Below are 23,664 nucleotides of genomic sequence, written 5' to 3' on the forward strand. Positions count from 1 at the left end.
TAAAGAAATCCTAAAAACATGAACTGGATATGGCCCTTGAGGACAGGTTTGCCCACCCCTGCCCTAGACAATGTCTTTTCTTATGTCCAAGGTGATTTTTTTTTTTTTTTTTTTACGTTTGTCAGACAATCCTGTTTTTGTATGTGCATATGTTTTTTTTCCCCTCATGGCTTATCCTTGTCGCAGCTCTGTGTGGTATTGATCAGTGACCAATCCCAATGCTGCACCGTTGCGGACTTTCATGATCTTTCCATGCAGTGATGCATGGGACATTGTCAAGGGCGCGTTCTTCTGCCAGACACTCAATGCCCGGTGACGTAATATAAAGTTCTGAAATGCCTCCAATTGTTTTGACAAAATACAATTTGTCGGTGTTCCAAGGCTTCCTAAAAATAAGGCATTTAAATGCAGACATCACACAACACACATTGCTCAATAAATCCATTACATAAGAGACTTAACAAAGAATGTATAAAGCAGGGACATCTTTTTAATTTTTCTGCTTTCTGGAGAATTTAGCTATACATCACATAAAACATAATATATGACGAAATCACATACTGGAGATGGACTGTATGTGTCCCTGTAATTTACTGTTAGTATATGTGTGCTAGCAAGCATGATCACCCAGTGTCTGGGTGGAGGTGGAACAAATCATCTCATTGCTGTTTGTTTCACCACTGTTACAAGCTCGTTTTCTAACTTAATTACAATAATAATTCTTTGTTTTTTTTGTTTACACTTTTCATGCCGTCAGGCAAGCAACATGGTGAGTGAATGTTTTTTGGATCTAGAATGTTGCTTTTTCTGTTGTATTTCAAAATCTAAAAGTAAAGCACATTTTCACTGGCTTCATTTTAGTGTATTTTTTTTCTCTTTTTTAGATACTTCTAATATTTCTGCAAAAAATGGATCTTCTTCTCACCAAGACCCCAGCAGATGAAATCAAGAATAGTGTTCTACCCATGGTGTACAGGGCTCTGGAGGCTCCGTCAATCCAGATCCAGGTATTGTCTGCTCCCCATACTGACTGCATTGCCTCCATCTGCAGTTCTCCACAATTACTGTGATGCTCTATTTGTGAAAGCAGTGAATATTGTAGATGTATAGACAGTGTTTTTCTCAGTCATCCTTTGGGGGGCACCGGGAACATTGGGTATAGAGTAGGGACAGGACGAACTGGCACTTTAACTTCTGTTAACTAATCCCTAGCTTATCCCCCTCTATACCCTACTTCCTGCTAGGGTCAGATTAGTTTAAGTGCCCGGCGAATGGGCTGTGTTCTGTTTTTTTGTTTGTTTTTTTACTTTATTTTGCTTTTTAACTAATCAGAGACTTGTGTCTCCTGGACCTGACAGCCGGCGGCTCTCTGAGCCGCGTAGGCGGCTGTCACTCAACGAGTGTGGAGCTCCCATCTGCCGGCTGCTGTGTTGGAGGCTTTGGGGTAAACAGGCTTCCCCTTCCTCCCTGCGGCCACTTTTTAATAACTGCCGAGCCTGCAGCTAGCGAGGAGAGTAACAACAAATAGCGCAGGATGAATGTGTTTTGAGCGCACAGCATGGACGGCTGTGCGCTTTCGGAAGGGGGGATCGGAGGTGCCGTGGAGGTGCCTCATTTGTCTGCTCCCCCTCCCAACGTTTTGAGCCCTCCTAGGAGTCGGGCACAGTTGGCGCAGGCTGTCCCCGTCCTCCTATGCTGACAGTAAAACTGAATAACAGCACAGACTGCGTGAAGAGGGATGGCAGCAGGTAAGTGAAGCGAGAGGGGGTTAGAAAATCGCAGTTGTTCCCTGAGCAGGCTGCTTCTTACTAGGAGTATAGGAGTAGTCATTTAAAAAAAAAAAAAAAGTTTCTATTTTTAGCTCAGGGAACTGGTTCAGGCTAGGGTCACTAAGATAGTGAGCCCTGCTAGGCACTGGATTGGTTGAGGGGGTTGTCCTGTTGAACACTTGCCAATCCAGTGCTGGGCCCTAGGGGAGTGGTGTATTCCTGTTTTGCACTCCTCTGTGGTGGTCTCTAACTCCTTTGTGTGCAGACACCAGAATAGACAGCCATTTGATAGCTCCAGCTTCTCCCCTTTTCTGTCCTGAGTCCTGCAAGGTAAAGGGTTGTGGTTGGTTGATTTTCAGGGTTTTGTCTTACTCTGTGGGTCTGTATTGCAGGCAAACTTTCTGTTCAGTTTTGTGTGCTGCTTGTCATCTATACTGTGTTTTGTTACACTGTTTATTTCACTGTTTTGTGGGTGTTTTGTCCCATCTGTTAACATGTCAGATGGGAAGAATCCATGCGTGGTAGGGCTGGTTACATCTATGGTGAGTTTCACCTGTTCTGTCCGTCACGTTAAGTTACCATCTGGTCAGTCAGGCGCGCAGCCTGTCGGCCTTCGGAGAGCATACCGACTGATACAGCAGCTGCTTGTTCAGATACGGCAGAACCTGCCTGGGCTCGCTCTCTCTCCAATACGGTGGCTAATCTTGCTCAGTTCGTGCGGTCACAGGCTCTGACCGCTCCATCTTCTGATTCCGCTTCCTCTGTTGCGAATAACATGGGTTCTAGTTCGCTAAGTCAGGGTATGATTGTTTCTAACCAGACGGAGTCTGTCAAACCAGCTTGGGTACAGGGCCTTGCATTCTCTATACAGAGTTTGGTTTCGGTTTCTTCCTCTGTAGAAATTTTGCATTCTGCCACACCATCTTCCTCATGTAAGCGTAACAGGGTGTCGGCACCTCATCATGGAAATGAGTCATATTCTGACTGTGGTTCCCAGGAGGAGGGGTAATTAGCCATGGATTCTGATATAGAAGCTCCTTCGGGGGTGGAGGAGGTTCATTCTGATAGTCAGAGTGTGGAGGAATTAATACATGCTGTGCGTCAGGTACTTGATTTTCCGGAGGAAGAGGTTCCTGACGCTGCAGCGGTTTCTGTTTTTGCACGCCGCAAAAAAGAAATCTTTCTCTTTTCCGGCTTCTTCCCAACTGGAAGATTTGTTGTCCAGAGACTTGGACTTACCCAGATAGGAAGTTCCAAGTCTCTCGGCGACTGCAGTCATGTCATCCTTTTCCTCCTGAAGTTCTTGCTAAATGGGAGACGCTTCCACGTGTGGATGCGGCAGTGGCAAGGTTAGCAAAGGTAACTACTATTCCTCTTTCTAACGCAGCCACTCTTAAGGATGGTACAGACCGGAAGGTGGAGGCCGTCCTTAAGTTCATTTTTGTGGCAGCAGGTGCCTCTTTGAGGCCTGCTTTAGCATCTGCGTGGGTTAACAAAGCCGTAGAACGCTGTTCAGAACAGCTGTCTGAAGGTTTGTTGGCAGGTAGGCCGTCATCTGAATTGCTCCCATTAGTAGAGCAAATTCAGAGGGCGACAGATTATTTAGGAGAGGCAGCTATGGACGCGGGACTGATTGGGGCACAGATTTCTGCCTCTGCAGTTTCAGCTCGTCGCCCTCTCTGGCTTAAGTCCTGGGAGGCTGATGTGGAGTCTAAAAAGGCTCTTGAAAACATACCTTTTACTGGGGGTGTTTTATTTGGACCTCAGCTGGACTCCATTATCAGTCAAGCAACAGGAGGAAAGAGCACTTTTCTCCCTGTTAATGATCCCAAACAAAGAATGTCCAGATTCCGGTCCTTTCGGTCCTCAGGAAGGTTTTGTGGTCAATATTCCTCAGGCCAATCTTCTAGAGGCCAGTTATCCACCCCCAGGGGTGGTTTGCTGCGGGGGCGCCAGGCCTGGCCTGCTCGACGTCCAGCAGCTAAACCTGCAGACAAGCATTCCGCATGATGGACTATTTGCTCCTCCGCTGTCGCCAGTGGTAGGAGCCCGTCTTCTCTTGTTCAGAGATTGGTGGTTTCAGTCTACCACCGATGTCTGGACTTTGGGGGGGTTGGGGGGTTGGACCAAGGATGCAAGATCGATTTGCTCGGTCTTCCTCCCAGACGGTTCTTTACCACAGGTCTTCCCACTTATCCACGAAAACAACTGGCTTTACGAGAAGCAATTCAATCTCTCCTTGCTTCGGGAGTGATTATTCCGGTGCCTGATTCTCAAAAAGGTTTGGGTTTTTATTCCAACCTTTTTCTCGTACCAAAACCAGACGGCTCATTCAGACCAATTCTGAATCTGAAGTCTTTGAACACTCAGGTCAGAGTGCCCAGGTTCAAGATGGAGTCTTTGCGCTCGGTCATTTAGGGCATGGAACAAGGAGAATTCATGGTGGCTATAGACATCAAGGATGCCTATCTCCATGTGCCTATCTGGAAGGGTCATCAGTCCCTTTTGAGGTTTGCGGTTCAATTACAGCACTTCCAATTTCAGGCTCTTCCCTTCGGTCTGGCCACAGCCCCACGCATCTTCACCAAGATCATGACGGTCATGGCGGCTCTGCTAAGGTCCAAGGGGATTACAATCATCCCTTACCTAGACAACCTTCTTTTAAAAGCAAATTCTCCAGAGGTGCTTCAATCACATATCAAAGAAGAAACCCACGGTTGGATTCTCAACTTCAAGAAGTCCAAGTTGATCCCATCCCAGCAGATGATTTTTTTGGGGTCTTTTATTCGACACCCATCTACAGCGGGTGTTCTTGTCCCAGAACAAGATTCTAGCCTTGCAGAAGATTGTGAAATCTCTGTTGGCAGCAAAGAAACCTTCGATACATTTCGCCATGAGAGTTCTGAGCAAGATGGTATCGAATTTCGAGGTGATCCAGTTTGCTCAGTTTCATGCACAGCTGTTCCAGTTGGAACTTCTGTCACAATGGAACAAATCCCATCTGAATCTGGCGGCCCAGGTATTCCACCTGTCTCCGCAGACGCGTCAGTCGCTTCTTTGGTGGTTACACAACCAGAATCTCGCCAGGGGACGGAAATTCTCAATTTGGAATTGGACTTTGATCACAATGGATGCCAGCCTTCGAGGTTGGGGGGCTGTCTGTCTTCACGCTCGATTTCAGGGTCTTTGGACTCAGAAGGAATCCAGGCTTCCAATCAATGTCTTGGAACTGCGAGCAGTGTTTCATGCATGATTGCACAACACTTGCTACAGGGAAGGCCAGTGAAGATTCAATCAGACAAATTGGGAAGCAGACTTCCTAAACAGAAAGACTCTGCACCCGGGAGAGTGATCCCTCAATCAGGAGGTGTTTCAGCAGTTAGTGAAACGGTGGGGTCAGCCGGAAGTCGACATGATGGCATCTCGGTTGAACCACAAGGTTCCTCTCCTGTTCCCGCGCAAGAGATCCCAAGGCAGTCGCGGTAGACGCCATGTCTGTCCCTTGGAGGTACCGGTTAGTGTACCTTTTTCCACAGATAGCCATGCTTCCAAGGGTGTTAAAAAAGGTAAAGACAGAGGGGGGTTCAAGTCCTTCTAGTAGCGCCAGATTGGCCGCGGAAGGCTTGGTACACCGACGTGCTCTCCATGTCAGGAGATCGGTCGTGGAGGTTGCTGCTACGTACAGATCTATTAACTCAAGGTCCCATTTGTCATCTAGGTTTACAACGTCTGGCTTTAACGGCGTGGCTGTTGAAGCCATGATCCTAAGAGCTAAAGGTTTTTCCGAACGTGTGATGCAAACCATGCTTCGTGCTCGGAAATCAACCTCTGCAAAAATCTATCATAGAGTCTGGAAAATTTATATTGGTTGGTGTGAAAAGAAAGGAAATCCAACTTCTTCTTTTCATTTAGCCAGGTTACTTACATTCTTGCAGGACGGGTTGTATGCAGGTTTGCGTCTTAGTTCTCTTAAAGGTCAGGTGTCAGCTCTTTCGGTCTTCTTTCAAAGAAAACTTGCTGTCATACCTGATGTGCAAACTTTCATTCAGGGCGTTCTCCATGTACAGCCTCCATATGTTCCCCCAGTTCCACCATGGGATTTGAATTTGGTATTGAATGCTTTACCGCATCTGCCTTATGAACCTTTGAATACAGTGGATTTCAAATTTCTAATATGGAAAATGGTTTTCCTTTTGGCCATTTCTACGGCACGCAGAGTTTCAGAGCTTGCTGCTTTATCTTGCAAGTCTCCTCTTTTTGTTTTTCATAAAGACAGGGCAGTTCTTCGAACTAAGCCGTCGTGTCTTCCTAAGGTTGTGTTTAGATTTCATATAAATCAGGACATTGTCATTCCTGCCCTGACTGATTCCACATCCTCAGATAACACTAATTATATTCGTTATCTCGATGTTGTCCGAGCCCTGCGCATTTATGGGAAAATGTGATCAAGACTGAGGATCTTTTGATTCTCTATGCTCACAAAAGAGGCTGGCCAGCTTCTAAAGTGACTATTGCTAGGTGGATTATGGCTGTTATCCGTCAAGCTTATAGTGGGGCTGGGGAGCCTGTTCCAGATAATCTCCGGGCGCACTCTACAAGGTCTGTGAGTGCTTCCTGGGCAGCCCGTCATGGTGTCTCCAGTGAACAGCTGTGTAAGGCGGCCACATGGTCGTCTGTACACACATTCACTATGTTTTACAAATTTAATGTGTTTGCACGAAGCACCTTTCTTCCAAAACTTGCATCTCTGGATGCAGTTTCTTCTGAGCGTTCCCTCCCGTGAGGCAGCTTTGGAATGTCCCCAATGTCCCCAGTGTCCTCCAAAGGATGACTGAGAAAATGGGATTTTTATACTTATGTAAAATCCATTTCTCTTAGTCCATTGGGGGACACCGGGCGCCCACCCTTAACGCTCTGGTTTCTCCTACTGTTTGACATGTTGTCTTGTTGTTAAGAGAATGTTGTTTGGTTAAGTTTATTCTCTTTCCTTGTTTTCTCTTTCTCTGCTTTCTGTGGGCTTGGTTAAACATAAACTGACCCTAGCAGGCAGTGGGGTATAGAGGGGGAGGAGCTAGGGCTCAGTTAACAGAAGTTAAAGTGCCAGTTCGCCCTGTCCCTACTCTATACCCAATGTCCCCGGTGTCCCCCAATGGACTAAGAGAAACGGATTTTACGTAAGTATAAAAAAAATTTCACACCATTACAGTACACTGTCTTTCTTTTTACCTGATATTGTCTTCTCATTTGTTTCATGTCATGAATGTAACCTATTAATTGTCAGAGCAGACATAGTTTTCACTAATTAATATTGCTTGGAGTGCACTTAAATGGTTAGCAAATATTACTTTAGCTTTTGTATCATCATCACCATTTATTTATATAGCGCCACTATTTCCTCAGCGCTGTACAGAGAACTCACTCATATCAGTCACTGCGCCATTGGGGCTTACAGTCTAAATTCCCCAACGCACACACACAGACTAGGATCAATTTGTTAGTAGCCAATTAACATACCAGTATGTTTTCAGAGTGTGGGAGGAAACTGGAGCACCCGGAGGAAACCCACGCAAACACTGGGAGAACATACAAACTCCTCACAGATAAGGCAATGGTCGGGAATTGAACTCATGATCCCAGTGCTGTAAGGCAGATGTGCTAACCACTTAGCCACAGTGCTGCCCTATTTGTTTAAACATTATCCTTGGCTACCAGTGTTTCTGCGCAAAATCCAAATGTTTATTTGGCTGCTGGTATATGAGTACATTTAGAAAACAGAAGATCAGATTGTAGTAGACAGTTGGGTGTGTGGGTGGGGTAATATGTGCATACACAACTGTGATTGGCTGAGCTCTTGTTTGATCTAGCTCAGGTGTAAAGAGAGGCAGGCACTATCTGTGTGGAGTTTGTATGTTCACCCCATGTTTGCGTGGGTTTTCTCGGTGTGCTCAGGTTTCCTCCCACATTCCAAAATCATACCGGGTTAATATTTCTATGTGTTTTGTAGTAAATAATTAGACTGCAAGCTGCAGTGGGGCAGCATCTGTAAATGATTAAGTATTTTCTGTAAAGTGCTTTTTAATATGTTAGCACTATCAAATAAAGGATTAATAATAATAATAATAAAGAGCCCTTGTGTCAGTTGTGAAATTCTCAGTGATTTGTTAATAAAACCACTTATCAGAAATACATTTTTGAAGAAATCCACTATTCTTTTGCTTACTATGGTAGTCAATTTTGTAGTCTGATATCTTTGTGAGCAAACTTCAAATTTGAATGGCAACACTGACCCCATATGAGTAATTTGTGTAGTATTACAGTAATCTTTTAGAACAGTGCAGATAAAAATTGTATGTGTGCAATGGCGCTATTTTGATTTTAATTACATTTTGGTATGATGCGTGATCCTGGTGCTTGGACCTCTACCCCCTATCCAGCCACTTGGCCCTTAGTCTGAGCGACAGGATCAGGCTATATGTGGGCAGCTTTATATGTTTGGCTTTTTGCCTGAAAGTTTATCTGATTATTTGTTTATGTTTAAATATTAAACTATAATAGGAATGTTCTTTTATTTTTTTAGGAGTTGTGCCTAAACATAATCCCTACTTTTGCAAACCTAATAGATTACCCATCCATGAAAAATTCTTTGATACCAAGGATTAAAGCTGCTTGTCTACAAACATCATCTCTTGCTGTGAGTATACAAAATTGTTTTATTTTATGTTCTTTCTTTATATCCAGAACATATTTTCATATTATTTCTGTAGCCAGCTTAAATTTCTTGTTTTGGGTGCTTGAAATAGAATACAATATTTAGCATGCTTCTGGCTTTTAAGTTCTGTCCCAAGAGCGTTATAGAGGTGGGATAATACAGAAATATGAGGCATCATTATTGTACAAATCACAGGGAAACTTTGTAGCACTACTGTATTGTGAACCCCTTTGGCATTTTTACTGCATGACCCATTTATTTTTCTAGTTAATATCTCTAAACATTGTTTTTCTGTAAAGTTTTATTTCCTTAGCTTATACTCATTTTTTATTTACGTGTTTGTCTACTGTGTGAAAACCATTCAAAGCTTTTATATTTGCCCCCTTACATTGTCAAGGATTGCTAGATGGGATATGTTTGTCACCTTAGTATACAAGCACGTAACCGTTTCTTTCTTTGTGTAGGTGCGAGTAAATTCTCTGGTGTGCTTAGGAAAGATCTTGGAATACCTGGACAAGTGGTTTGTGCTGGATGAAATCCTCCCTTTTTTGCAACAAATACCATCAAGAGAGCCTGCAGTTCTCATGGGGATTCTAGGTATATATCAGTACTTTGTAGATTAAAAAAAGATGTAACTCCAATAAAAAAAGTATGACTGTAGTTACTGGTCTTCCCTCGTATCCCCATATAAATTTGTATACTACAGTTGTATCCAATTGGAAATTTTTTATGAGCTGACCTCAAGACAGTGTATGTTTTTAAGTTAAAGCTGTTTGGTATGTGGGGTTAATTGGTCGTTAGGGGTCAAACAATTGTATCGCTGAACGTTTAAAATATGATGGTACATATTCCCTTTTAGTTCTTTGTTTCACCTTACTTCAGGCTTTTATTTTTTGTGTGTATATTATTTTCCTCCAAATGCAGATAACTAGATACCCACATAAGTACTAAGATTATCTCTCAGACACAAATGTTGCTCGTATGGAGATCTACCACAATATTTTTTGTTAAGAAAACAGCACATGTGACTGGCACTGACAGGAAGAACAAAAGCAGAACATTAATATAGTCTGCAAAAATGTGAGGAGGGTATGGGATAGGATAAGGAAGGGCAAAGGATCTCAACGGGAGGAAGGAGGTTTAGGTCAAGAATGGGACCCCCTGTGTCTACAGGTTGCGATATGTGGAAAGTAGAAGATCTTGCACGTGATGGTCAACTAAATCAAGCTGGCACAAGCCTTATTAACCTAAGTATAGCTACAGCGTAAGGTTTGAAAAGCTCTGGGAGTGATCCTTTTTTGGCTGGTTACACTACTATAAATGACCAGTTGCACCAGGTCTGAATTTGTTTATGGGATTTATTATTTGAGTGTGTAGAAATTTTGTACATGGTTGCTAAGTACCATATTTTATGGAGAAGCTGCTGCCGAAGAGGGGGATCTGGGCAATTCCAGTGGGTTGCAACCAAGCATCTGGTTTTGCATGTAGACTTTATCAGAGTTCCTATCCAACCCATCCAGCGGGTGTTCGAGGACAGGGGCACTTAGAAATTGAAACTTTAGTAATACTGCTGATTAGATTGTCTACGTCATCCCAAAACTGGGCAATTTTAGGGGAGACCCTCCAGATGTAGACAAAAGATCACCACAGCCTATTCAACATTGATTGGAAGCCGTTCCATAGATCTTCTTCAACCTGGTGTGGGCCAGCTATACCACCTATAGGCATTCTTGATCAGAGAGGTGAATGAGGGTTTGGAGACCCTTTCCCTGACAGTGTACCAGGTGTCCTCCTTTGCTTGTCCCAACTAGTGTGTTTCGGTATGGCAGCCTATTTAGCTTTTAATGATAATAAATTATAGAGTGTGGAGGTAAGATCCTTTGGGTCAAGTGGCGTCAAGGACCTAGTCATGTCAGGTTAATGGAGGCAGTCGACAAAGTGTTTCATTTGCAACTATGCACAGGGCTAACTGTTGAGAGGTCAAATAGTATCCAAAACCATCCTAATGCCTTTCTTGTTAAAGTTAAAAATCAGGGAATTCATTGCCTTGAGGAAGATCAGGGTTGTTCCAAAAGGGCACTATAAGTGAGGGAAGGGAAGTAGTCCCAAAGTGGAATTTACAGTGTTCCCAAATTTGTCATGTAAAGGCAGTGACTATGTGCTACCACATTAACAAATAGCTTTTGCTAGGACACCCACAGCAGACACCAGGGAAAGCGTTTTACAGGAGGAGGCTTCCAGATTGGGCAGCACGGTGGCTAAGTGGTTAGCACTTCTGCCTCCCAGCACTGGGGTCATGAGTTCAATTTCCGAACATGGCCTTATCTGTGCAGAGTTTGTATGTTCTTCCCGTGTCTGCGTGGGTTTCCTCCAGGTACTACGGTTTCCTCACATACTCCAAAAACATACTCCAAAAACATACTCGTAGGTTAATTGGCTGCTATCAAAATTGACCCTAGTCTCTCTATCTCTCCCTCCTCTTCTCTCCGAATTTAGACTGTAATCTCCAATGGGGCAGCGGCTGATGTGAATGAACTCTCTGTATAGCGCTGCGGAATTAGTTTCACTATATAAATAAATGGTGATGCTCTGAGATGGGTAAATCATCATCATGCATTTTGCAAACCAGGCCATGGCTTGCCTCATGTGAGTTACTAGGTAGTATAGACAGATATCTGGAAAATCTAGTCCACCGTAGGTTAAAGAAGCATGTGCATGGGGCATTATTGTTCCACACAAATTGCACAAACCATCTATGTAGTTGCATTAGGATGGATCTGGGCACCCTAATTGGAAGGGCCTGGAAAAGATAGAGCAGACAGGGTAGCAGATTCATCTTGCGTGCCACTATGCGACTCTACCTTGAGCTAATTAATTTCTTCCACCTGAGCAGATCCGTCTTTATTGATTTAATGATACAGAGGATGTTTTCTACATGCAGAGATACATTTTAGGGGTGATATAAATCCCTCACAATAGTTTTCGATCATTGAGAAGTAGATGTTATGTTTTTGTTTATGCAAACCTTCTGTTAATTGCAACCGTTAATTACAACTCTTTTTAGCTTATGAAAATAATTCATTCATATTTTTATTTTTACAGGTATATACAAATGTACCTTTACACATAAAAAACTTGGTGTTACCAAAGAGCAACTGGCTGGAAAAGTTTTACCTCATTTAATTCCTCTTAGTATCGACAATAACCTTAATCTCAACCAGGTGAGCATGGCATAAAAAGCTAGTTGTGGATGTTAATGAGTAGTGCCATTTCTCTCTCTCCCTCTCCTCTCCCCTTCCTCTCCTCTTTCTCCCCCAACCGCCCCCCCTCTTCTGGGGAGTTGGTTCAGAAGTCTGAAGGGAAGGATACTTGTTGTGTAGGAGATGCCTCAAGTATACACTCTGTGTCTGGCTTGGTACTTGGTGTTCGGCAGGCTTTGGCTTGGCGACAGCTGTGGTTACAGTTTAATCTGCCAACCTCTTTACAAGACAGAGAAAACAGATATACTGTTTTACACCGTCTCGTCAACCTGAGGTTCTAAGTTCCAGTTGCCGGGAAACAATATGGTTTACTTTGTCTTCCTTACCTTTGGAGGACTCTTTTGATAACAGACTTCTCACAGGGTAGATCCTCCTGTTGCAGCCTCGCTCCTGATCGGCATGTGTACATGGTGTGTATTTTTGCTGCTTCTGTCTGCACATGCAGCAGCAGGCATTTTAGAAGTTCAGCCCGTTCATGTCTCTGGACTAGGCATTCATGTCTCTTCAGGCGGGGGTAACTATTCTCCATATGATTCATCCTACAGCTCAAGTTCTATGTGGCTGTTTGGGATGCTTAAGCTCAGGCATCTTTAGATGCTGTCTCTGTCCTCTCAGGTTTTCTGCACTCTCTTTCGGCCAGGTGTTCCTTGTGGTTACGTTCCTGGGCAGCGAATGCTGGGTCTACCCGTACTCCCAGGTTATACAGTTTCCAGAGAACTATGGGGTTCTTACTGTAGCTACAGAAGATAAGCTCTTTATGTCTGGCAGCGATACTACTCCAAGAAAGTCGAGGGATTTCTGTCCTCCCATTCCTTCATAAGGATGAGTGCAGCTTCAATTAGCTGAGGTTGTTAAAGTCTGTGTCCCCAAGCCTTGCAAACAGGGGGGTTTCTTGCCTCCCTGGACAGGGTCGATGTCTACCTCCGTGTTCCATTAGTGGAGAGGCTTCAGTGTTTCCTTCAAATTGCAGTGCACTGGGGACACTATCCACTTCAGGTTTTTACCCTTTTGGCATACTTCCGTCTCATGGGTTTTTGCCAGACTTATGGCCATCAGGATAAGTCTCTTATGCTCAGGGCATATCTATTTATGTGTTTATTGGGACGATTTGTTGATTTAGCCACTGGCGCCCTCTGGTTTCTGTTTCTGGGGTGACCGGATGGATTCTCTATCATTTCCAGTCTTCCTTGTGGTTATTCTGCTTGAATTTTAACTGTGTCCTATAATTGTCCCTCCAGGAGGGCTCAGTCCTTTTCGTTCTGAACTGGGCCGCGTCTTTCCTTGTCAAATTGGAAGCCTTTCTTCTCCAGGGGAGGCTATTGCTGGGGTCCCGGTGGTTAGTGTTCGCAGGTGTTTTCCTGACACATTTTCATTCCGTCTCGCTTCACCGGGTGTTTTTTTCTGGATATGTTCCAGTTCCACCCCTCAGCTGGACAGGCAGATCATTCCTTTGTCCATAGCATTAACATTCGTCAGTTGCGTGGGGAATGATATGTCCCACTCTAACTCGCAGTGAGATGGCCATGATGAACTTGCATGTCTAGGGTTCTGGGCGGTACACCAGGTTCAGGTGAGATCGGCCACTCTCATTAGTGCTGCCAGACAGATGGGTGGCAGATCTGGCTGCATCATGATCCTTCAGGGCGGTGATCCCTTCACATGGAGATAATAGCTCAGCTGGTTCAGCGCAGGGATCTGCTACTAATTTTTTTTTCTTGGTTTTGTGTCTGTTCTTCTTGGTTCCTCTGTGTACTGGACTCCAGGGTAGTACACAGGTGCCGTGACGATCTTTTTACGGTGTTTGCTGGGGTATCTTTTTCCTACCGATTCCCTTGCTCCCGATGGTGTTACTGACACAATATCAGTGCAGGTGGCCACCTTCTGGTGGCTCCATATGGGCTGTACCGATCATGGTATTCTGCCTTCCTGTTGATGGCTGTCGCTCCACATTGCGGTTCCTTCCGGGTTCTGTTCTTCTGGTCCCGGGTAGTCTTTGATGCCAATCTCTTTGTTGTCTGCTTTGGCAGTGGGGCTCCTGACACTGCTCCTACGGGCCAGGAGTTTTCTTCCCATGCACTGGTGCAAGCAATAGATAAGGTGTGGGTATAATTTTCCTCCCCTAATTACTGCTGTTTCTGGAATGCATATATTACATGGTGAGCAGGTCCTTCGGATTCCCTTGCCTGGAGATATTTCTTCCATCATTCTATCTTGGTTTCCATTTTCTAATGTTGTTTGCTCCTTTGGGTTGTGGTCTGGGCTCTCTGATGCCTTGTAGACTGTACGACTTTGTTATACCATGTACCTTTTTCTTTTGGTATGGTGTGCACAAGCATGGGTGGCTGGCACGTGCGCACTATATTGTCGTTCGATCCCATCACTGTTCGTATGGCTTGCTTGTGGCATTAGACCTGTGCCGGTTGGATCAATTCTCCTCTACTAGGGGCAGTTGATGCTTTCTGGGTGGAGCGTTTTGTTGCTGCAGCAAACTCCCGGTCACTGCGTGCTCGTTGCTCCACGCTCCTTTCCATTTTATTTTTCTGGTTGCAAAGTTTTGCATCCCAGGATGCATGCTTTGGGTGCGTGGTCTCATTCACAGTTGTTTCAGAGCAATCCCTCCCTTAGGGGCCACTTTGGAATGTCCCCAATGTATCGCAGTGTCCCCCAGAGAAAAGATTTTTACTTACCGTAAAATCCATTTCCTTAGTCCATTGTGGGACACTGCGTGCCTTCCCCTTGCTCGGACTGTTGAATGTTTCGGTTCTAGATAGGTAGTTGTTATGCCTGGTTAGGCTCTCTCTTCTGGGCTTTTTTATAAACCTGATGATTGCTCCCATGGGAGGGGCATAGTATGGGTGGTGCTGTCCTTCAGCTTAAAGTTTTAAAGTGCCCTTGATCCAATTCCACCAACTATACCCCCAATATATCGCAGTGTCCCCCAATGGACTAAGAGAAATGGATTTTACAGTGAGTGAAAAATTCTCTTGTTATCTATATGGGACTGCTGGCTGGAACTGAGGCTCTAGCACCACAAGAACCATAGATTGGGCAAATTTGGCCTGTATTCCATAAGTCAGATTCTCTTACACAGTACAAAACTATACTATACTCCTTCCCGCCTGCCACTTTATCCCTACTCCCATCCTTCCCCTTCCTCCTACACCTCTCCTTGAGGTGATCATATCCCACTGTTCATTTATTTAAACTTGTTATGTTATAAATTTAGAATGTGCTCACTGTCCTAAAATGGATTATGTGATTGGTGTATCTATTACCTGGTTTGGCAGTATTTAGTAAAGAATGAGTGAATAAAAATAAGTAGATTATACTATATGCTGCTTGGCTTTTTTTTTTTTTTAAAAACACATTATTCGTTTTTCTCCCACTCTGTTATGTTCAATAAATATGTGATTTTGGCATAATTTCAATTTGTGCTGTGCATTTATAAACTTCTTTTGCCTAATTCTAGAGTTGTTTATATGTATATAATTATATATTAAAAGTTGGGTGCATTAAAGGTTGTTGACACACTTTAGCTAGCAGATGATGTATCCTTGGGCCTGACCAGTAACAAAAGGGGGAAAAGTAAGAAACCAGCTGCATTCCTTTGGTTTATCTTGTTATTTTATAATGGGTACTTTTGCTGATAATTTTTTAGAAAATCTCTAAAATAGTTTTCTGACCTTTGCAGCTTTTTGTGTTTGTTTTCTCATACAGTTTAATGCATTCATGTCTGTGATCAAAGAAATGATGAGCAAATTAGAGGCAGAGCATAAAACCAAGCTTGAACAGCTTCATATTATGCAAGAGCAGCAGAAGTAAGTGGACTTTAGCTTGCATGCTTCCTATACATTGTCGGACATGTGCTCTTAGCTTGTATGAAAGCCCTTCTCTGCTTGTGTCCAGCAGTATATAGTATCAATATTTTCTCCTAAAAAACTGTTGTTACACAAACAAATGCATCATTCTATAGTAGAATAATTAACAATTGTTATTATTTATATAATACACTAATATTATTAAGAGTCAACAATAAGTCCATACTAAGCACTGCTGACAACATTTTCTTTTCCTTCTAGGTCTTTGGATATAACACACCAGTTGAATATATCTGCAGAGCAACAAGCTAGTAACACAAATAATGAGGTAATAATACTGCTATGAGGCTGTAAAATACGTATACATTAAATTTTTGTTGAACACAAATAATTACTTTCCTCCAGCCCTCAAGTTATATCACACATAGTAAGCACACTCTCTGGAAATCATAAATTATATTTTTAACATTCATATTTCTGTGATAGTGCAGCTAAACGGAACAAAACAAGCTAAAGATGTCTCTCAATAGTATAATTCTTCTCGTGTCATCTATTAAAACAGTTTTCTCTTTCCTACCATTGGGGGTCATAATCTATTTTTATATACAGTGAAGCATCATTATTTATCACTTCACTAAAATAATTTGTTCTAATATTTATACATATATAAGAAAAAACAATAGGAATAATGCCAAAAGAAGTCCTTATTCACAACATCAAAAAATACAAATCCACATGATGCTGATGTATCTTCGCAAAATACACAATATCTGTTTTGACCTTGTAATTCCTAGTGTCCCTTCAGTGTTTTCCTCAGTTCAAACTCCTTATCTAGATCTTAAAATGAAATGGTTTATACTGACCCGAATGTCCTTACCCAAAACAGTTATGAGGCGTACTGGTATACGGGTAGGTAAAGAACGCCAGCTCAGAGATACTGCTATATTTTTCAAGTTCATGGTGGAAGCAGGCAGCATGCATATCAAAGAAGACTCGTGCATAAGGTTAAATGTAACGTGCCCTAAGTCTTCCTTCCAGGGATACCATGGCATTTCAACTACTTTTATATAAAGCAGCTATGGGAGCTCCAATTTCCCTCTTAAAGTGACTTTAAACATATAGGACTAATATTCCATTTGTAAACATACCCTTAATAAGATTAGCATTAAAACAGATTCAGAAATACACAACTGCAAAAATTGAAAACCATTATCAAAACAGCAATTTCAAAATTATAGTTGGAAAATGTTAATACCTATATGGCAGCGGCATATCATACCTTTTCAATGTGAGCAGATCACTTAATATGGAAAAATTTTCATAATATTAGATACAGTACTGTCTTTGTTGATGTTATTTTAAGATTCAGAAATGGTTGAGCTCCGAGAGACGTGTAAAGCTAGCTCCATTTCCATTGTACTGGTGGAATATGTATGTTGTCTGACTTCTTCCATACATGGAAACTAGTAACTTCATGCTACCACACATTTCACAGCAAACTACAAGCATTATACATACAATCTTATTTCATTGTAGCCCATTAATCACCAATAATATCATTGTTCTATGTATTCTTCAACAGGCAGATAAAGTATTTAACATGGGACAAGATTTTCTAACTGGTTCAAGTGAAAAACAAGAGAATGGAAAAGTGCCAAAGCAACAAAGCAGGGTGAGTGCTATGTGGGTTTATAACATCCTGTAAGATTATGTATTAGGCTTGTCACATCATGTAAGATCATGTAGTAGGTTATAGTCACATCATGTAAGATCATGTAGTAGGCTAGTCACATCCCGTGAGATCATGTAGTAGGCTAGTCACATCCCGTGAGATCATGTAGTAGGCTAGTCGCATCCCGTGAGATCATGTAGTAGGCTAGTCACATTCCGTGAGATCATGTAGTAGGCTAGTCACATCCCGTGAGATCATGTAGTAGGCTAGTCACATCCCGTGAGATCATGTAGTAGGCTAGTCACATTCCGTGAGATCATGTAGTAGGCTAGTCACATCCTGTGAGATCATGTAGTAGGCTAGTCACATTCCGTGAGATCATGTAAGTAGGCTAGTCACATTCCGTGAGATCATGTAGTAGGCTAGTCACATTCCGTGAGATCATGTAGTAGGCTAGTCACATCCCGTGAGATCATGTAGTAGGCTAGTCACATCCCGTGAGATCATGTAGTAGGCTAGTCACATCCCGTGAGATCATGTAGTAGGCTAGTCACATCCCGTGAGATCATGTAGTAGGCTAGTCACATTCCGTGAGATCATGTAGTAGGCTAGTCACATCCCGTGAGATCATGTAGTAGGCTAGTCACATCCCGTGAGATCATGTAGTAGGCTAGTCACATCCCGTGAGATCATGTAGTAGGCTAGTCACATCCCGTGAGATCATGTAGTAGGCTAGTCACATCCCGTGAGATCATGTAGTAGGCTAGTCACATCCCGTGAGATCATGTAGTAGGCTAGTCACATCCCGTGAGATCATGTAGTAGGCTAGTCACATCCCGTGAGATCATGTAGTAGGCTAGTCACATCCCGTGAGATCATGTAGTAGGCTAGTCACATCCCGTGAGATCATGTAGTAGGCTAGTCACATCCCGTGAGATCATGTAGTAGGCTAGTCACATTCCGTGAGATCATGTAGTAGGCTAGTCACATCCCGTGAGATCATGTAGTAGGCTAGTCACATCCCGTGAGATCATGTAGTAGGCTAGTCACATCCCGTGAGATCATGTAGTAGGCTAGTCACATCCCGTGAGATCATGTAGTAGGCTAGTCACATCCCGTGAGATCATGTAGTAGGCTAGTCACATCCCGTGAGATCATGTAGTAGGCTAGTCACATCCCGTGAGATCATGTAGTAGGCTAGTCACATCCCGTGAGATCATGTAGTAGGCTAGTCGCATCCCGTGAGATCATGTAGTAGGCTAGTCGCATCCCGTGAGATCATGTAGTAGGCTAGTCACATCCCGTGAGATCATGTAGTAGGCTAGTCACATCCCGTGAGATCATGTAGTAGGCTAGTCACATCCCGTGAGATCATGTAGTAGGCTAGTCACATCCCGTGAGATCATGTAGTAGGCTAGTCACATCCCGTGAGATCATGTAGTAGGCTAGTCACATCCCGTGAGATCATGTAGTAGGCTAGTCACATCCCGTGAGATCATGTAGTAGGCTAGTCACATCCCGTGAGATCATGTAGTAGGCTAGTCGCATCCCGTGAGATCATGTAGTAGGCTAGTCGCATCCCGTGAGATCATGTAGTAGGCTAGTCACATCCCGTGAGATCATGTAGTAGGCTAGTCACATTCCGTGAGATCATGTAGTAGGCTCGGCATGCGAATTGTGCTTCATGAATAGATGGCCTTATTGGATAAGATCCAGCCGTTTGGTCCCTTGGGAGTGACCGAATCACTTTCAATGTGACTGGGGTTGTTAGTCTGATCGGAAGATGACACAGGCAAATAGCGGTTTTCTGCCAACAGCATTTACCAAAGATCTGATTTTTGATTGGATTTTTGGGCATCATGGTTGTTTTGGGGGCCAGACATACTACAGTGTCGGCCACAATATTGCAAATGTGGCCCACATTTTTCTCTGAGCCATGTCTCCTAACCAGTTGTCTACAGTTTTAAAAAGCCCAGGGTATTTTCACATGAGCCGAAAAAGAGGAGGGTATAGTTATAATGCCCTTGGCGTACAGATAAGTGTTATACTCAACAAAAGCTGAAGTATGAAAAATGTGAATGTAAAATCAGAGTAAACAAAAGGCAATCGGACATTCCCCCAGTCGGATGTAGTCAACTAAATTATAACCCATAGGGGTGGGGTACGGATACCCAATGACGGTAACACCAACAACAAAGACAGCAACATAAAAATAACTATTAAAATCACTGCGACAGTGAGTATATACACATACCATAATTTAGATGTACAGCATCTCAGACTGCACTTATACCCATCACCTGTAAATTCAAAATAAACAAAAGGCGGCGGCTGGGAAGGACGTCAGAAAAAGTATAAAGATATGCATCTAAGCCTTACTCTGTCCTACAAAGCAAATTAGTTTGCCTTTATTGCCCCATCCTTTCAAGTGCAATACATGTGGACTAATTAGAATAACATATTCAAATAAATAAAAGGAAAAATGGCGCTAATGGTGATAGCTGATAACGTAATATTGTTCAAAGTTCACATCATATTCTTTGAGTCTTAGCGAACAGAAGAGAGCGTATATCCACGATGTGATAAGAGAATCCTCCTCCTCAATCATTCCATTCCATATGCATCCATGAGGAAAGAAGAAAAACAAACATAGCACAGCCCGTAGGATCCAAACATATGTTGTAAGTGTCCCCTGAGATACCCGTGCGTTTTTATACTTAAAGAACACCACGTGATGGAATATTCTTCATAACCCCTTAGGGGTATATACTCACTAGACCACAATAGGTATGAAGCATGTAGAATACCATATGGTTTTCCCAAGGGCACCTTAATTCCACTTTCCAAGGTTCCTCTCCGTTTTGACCCCGTTGGATAACAAACGTGTGGAACAACATATAACAAGGGGATTTCTATTCCACCTTTCGAGATTCCTCTCCGTTTAAATAACCATGGAGGGAAAAAAAAAGGAAGTCCATAGTGTAAAACCACATAACACTTTATTCCATACACATTAATATAAACCTAAAAATCCAATAAAAATCTTGTTAGACATCCGTCTCCGCAGCAAAAGGGAATGGGTGGACTCTTACCCTTATGATGTAATAAACGAGCGTGATGTTAAATAATCCTCGCAGAAGATATCCCGGGTAATACTTTGGTGACTCACGCTGTCCGGACAGAAAGAGTAAAGTCCAAGCCGATTCCCCGCTGATGCGTCTGACGTCACCCACCTACGTCCACCAACGCGTTTCGATTTCAATAATCTTTATCCAGGCATGGTGGATGGACAAAGTTACAATCCTTTATGCTCCCATAGAGCCAATCACCAACGTTCTTGATATAAAAAAACTTTGTGTTGTATAAAACTTTATAGATAAACTATAACGTCACCCTGACAATAAGAAACACTCCCCTTATCATGAGTTTGTTAAATAAAATCTGCATATTACACATAAAAACTTACACAATCCACACTCATAGGGATAAAAGAAATAGATTACAATAATATCTTTACAGCATATTTTAAAAATCAATGGACATATCATGCCATAATACAAAAAATATCCTTATTTCTTAATCTATAGATTTTAGTATTTAACCTCTATTCTTTCAAATTATTCTAAAAACCATTTGACCTCAAAATCTACATTGAGGCCTTGGGGAGCTAAGGTGCCCATTTCATAAATCAGTCTCATTTCTGTTTTGGCTAAGTCACTTAGGGATTCCCTTTTTCGTCAATTCCTCACAACTTTTTTTATACCACAGAACATTTTAATAGAGCCAATATTACACTCATGGGAATTTTTTACATGGGAGGATAGTGAATGATTTTCAAAACCTTTTTTTAATATTTCTAACGTGCTCATTCCACCTTTCCTTTAATTTTCTACTGGTCCTCCCTATGTACTGCTGACCGCACATGCATTCAATCAAGTTTATACAATTTCTGGTGTCGCATGTTATAAAGTCCTCTATTTTGTAGATGTATCCATTGGAATTGGATTTTACCGCTATGACTTTTTTGGACATGCTTTTGGTGTTCTTGCATGCTGCGCATATTCCACACCTGAAAAATCCTTTATTTTTAATGGACTGTTTCTGTGGTTTGGGAATAGTACTCCTAACTAAAAGATTTCTAAATGTGGGAGCTTTTTTATATATAAATCTGGGATAATCCTGAATGACTTCCTTCAGATCTACATCATTTTTCAAAATGGGCCAATGACGTTTAATGATCTTTTCTACTTCTTTATATTCAGTATTATATTGTGTAATAAATGGTAAATTGGACCCTCCCATTTGTGACTGAGTTGTGTTCTTTTTCCCTTTTGGGACCATTAATCCTTCTCTTTCCATATTAGAAACTAATTCTGAATGATGATACATTCTTTAACTCCTTGAGTCAAGAACCCCTTTTGGAAGTATTTGTCTACATATAAAAGTAATTTTTTCTGAATGTTTTCTGATGGATCTCCTCTTAACTTTTTATATGTGGCTCCATCCCCTAACTGTCTCTCCAGCTCCTGTTGGTATTTCTGTCTGTCCTGTACTACTACACTCCCCCCCTTGTCAGCTGGTTTAATAATAATACTCTCATGCTTCTGAAGGTCTTTTAAGGCTTGTCTCTCTTTATTAGTGATGTTCAAATGTTTTCTCCTTTTTTTTTTTTTTTTTATTCAATTTGGATAAATCTTTATACACCAATCTTTCGAATGTTTCTATCAAGGGGCCCTTACAAAAAGTGGGATAGAAAATAGATTTTTTCTTAAAGATAGGATCTATGATGTTTCCGTCATTAGATTCTCCTTTTGTATCTTGACCTTTTTTCTTAAAGAATTTCTTTAGGGATAGTTTCCTCACAAATTTTTGGAGATCTATGAATATATTAAATGCATCCGGTTTACTATCGGGTGCAAACTTTAACCCTTTTTTCAGCACATTAATTTCATTTGCAGTGAGGGTATGTGAACTCAAATTATAAATCTTTACATGGTACTTGATCCTTTATAGATTTTCTTGTTTTTTTTTTTATGGCATTTGTTCCCTCCCCTCTTCCCCCTTTTTTTCTTTTTTAGTTTCTGATTCACTCTTTTATTAATTAATCGAATTCTCCTAAAAAAGACTCACGTCTTCCTAGGGTTTCGAACTTATTTTGATGAAATACTCCTCTTGATCTATTTAGGGGGGGGACTATTTCCAAATTCCCTTCTATTCCTTCTTCGGAATCTGTTTTGGGGAGAATTCCTTCCATATTCTCTATTCCCTTCCTCATATTTCCCCCCTGACTTTCCCACAGTTTGCCACTTATCTTTTCTATTATTATATCTCCATGGGGAATCAAATTTCTGTCTTAATGGAGATGTTTCGTATCGGGATCTAGGAGGGGGAGATTTTCCTCGTGCCCTCCTGTTCCCTTTAGTTTCATTCCATATTCCATATCGGGATTCAATAGGGGGAGATTTTCTTTGTGCCCTCCTATGATTTACTCTTGCATTCCGTGTTCTTAAGTTTTTTCTATCTCTATATTCATCTTGCTGGTCGAACCTGGAATATTTAGGTTCAAAATTTAAATCGTATTTCGGGTTAATTTGGGGGAGATCATGAATAAACTTTCCCTTTTCCTTTTCTTCTTCATCCCTTCTTAATTTTTTAAACTTCCTCTCCATAATTTCTTTCTCCTGTTTTTTAATCTTAATGACTATATTCTCTTCTAATTCTTTAAAATCCTCTAAATTTGAGAAAGGGGAAATAAGGGATTTTAATGTTTCAATTTCCTCATTAACCACAGACAATTCTTTTTTTCTTTCCCCAAAGATCAGTTCCATAAGTGAAAATTAACAATTAGTAAGGGTTCTTTGCCATTTCTCTTTAAATTCTTCCGAATCACTATTAAAAGAAGGGGATTATCTTTAAACCTCTAGGGACCATTTTTTTAACTAAATATTTTTCCAGTGTGATGATCTCCCACCAGGTTTTGCTTTCCTTAATAAGCTTTCTTTCCAACCTGTGCATCATCCCTTCCAAATCATCCTCAAAATACTGAGAGGTATCCCTATTTTCACAATGCTTTAAAAAATATTCCAATTGAGATTTGCGATTTTCCTTAAAGCTAAACATTTCTAACTGCTGCAGATAGACTCCAATGGGGATAGAGATATATCACAATGCAACTTATAATTTGAGTTCACATACCCTCACTGCAATTTAAATTAATGTGCTGAAAAAAGGGTTAAAGTTTGCACCTGATAGTAAACCGGATGCATTTAATATATTCAAAGATCTCCATAAATTTGTGAGGAAACTATCCCTAAAGAAATTCTTTAAGAAAAAAAGGTCAAGATACAAAAGGAGAATCTAATGACGGAAACATCATAGATCCTATCTTTAAGAAAAAATCTATTTTCTATCCCACTTTTTGTAAGGGCCCCTTGAT

General features: G+C 41.8%; 1 protein-coding gene across 2 annotated transcripts in view; it reads left to right on the top strand.

Annotated features, from left to right (window-relative positions):
* Window positions 1-23,664, top strand: part of SCYL2 (SCY1 like pseudokinase 2) — an 85,644-nt gene that overhangs the window by 55,800 nt on the left and 6,180 nt on the right. For both annotated transcript variants that reach the window (XM_075209241.1, XM_075209242.1), the window contains 7 exons: window positions 885-1,007; window positions 8,347-8,460; window positions 8,943-9,075; window positions 11,581-11,699; window positions 15,456-15,556; window positions 15,818-15,884; window positions 17,139-17,228. In XM_075209241.1, coding sequence (XP_075065342.1) covers window positions 885-1,007; window positions 8,347-8,460; window positions 8,943-9,075; window positions 11,581-11,699; window positions 15,456-15,556; window positions 15,818-15,884; window positions 17,139-17,228 — 747 coding nt within the window. The remainder of the gene's footprint in view (window positions 1-884; window positions 1,008-8,346; window positions 8,461-8,942; window positions 9,076-11,580; window positions 11,700-15,455; window positions 15,557-15,817; window positions 15,885-17,138; window positions 17,229-23,664) is intronic.

Source organism: Mixophyes fleayi, chromosome 4 (assembly GCF_038048845.1).
Source record: "Mixophyes fleayi isolate aMixFle1 chromosome 4, aMixFle1.hap1, whole genome shotgun sequence".
Classification (NCBI taxonomy): Eukaryota; Metazoa; Chordata; class Amphibia; order Anura; family Limnodynastidae; genus Mixophyes; species Mixophyes fleayi.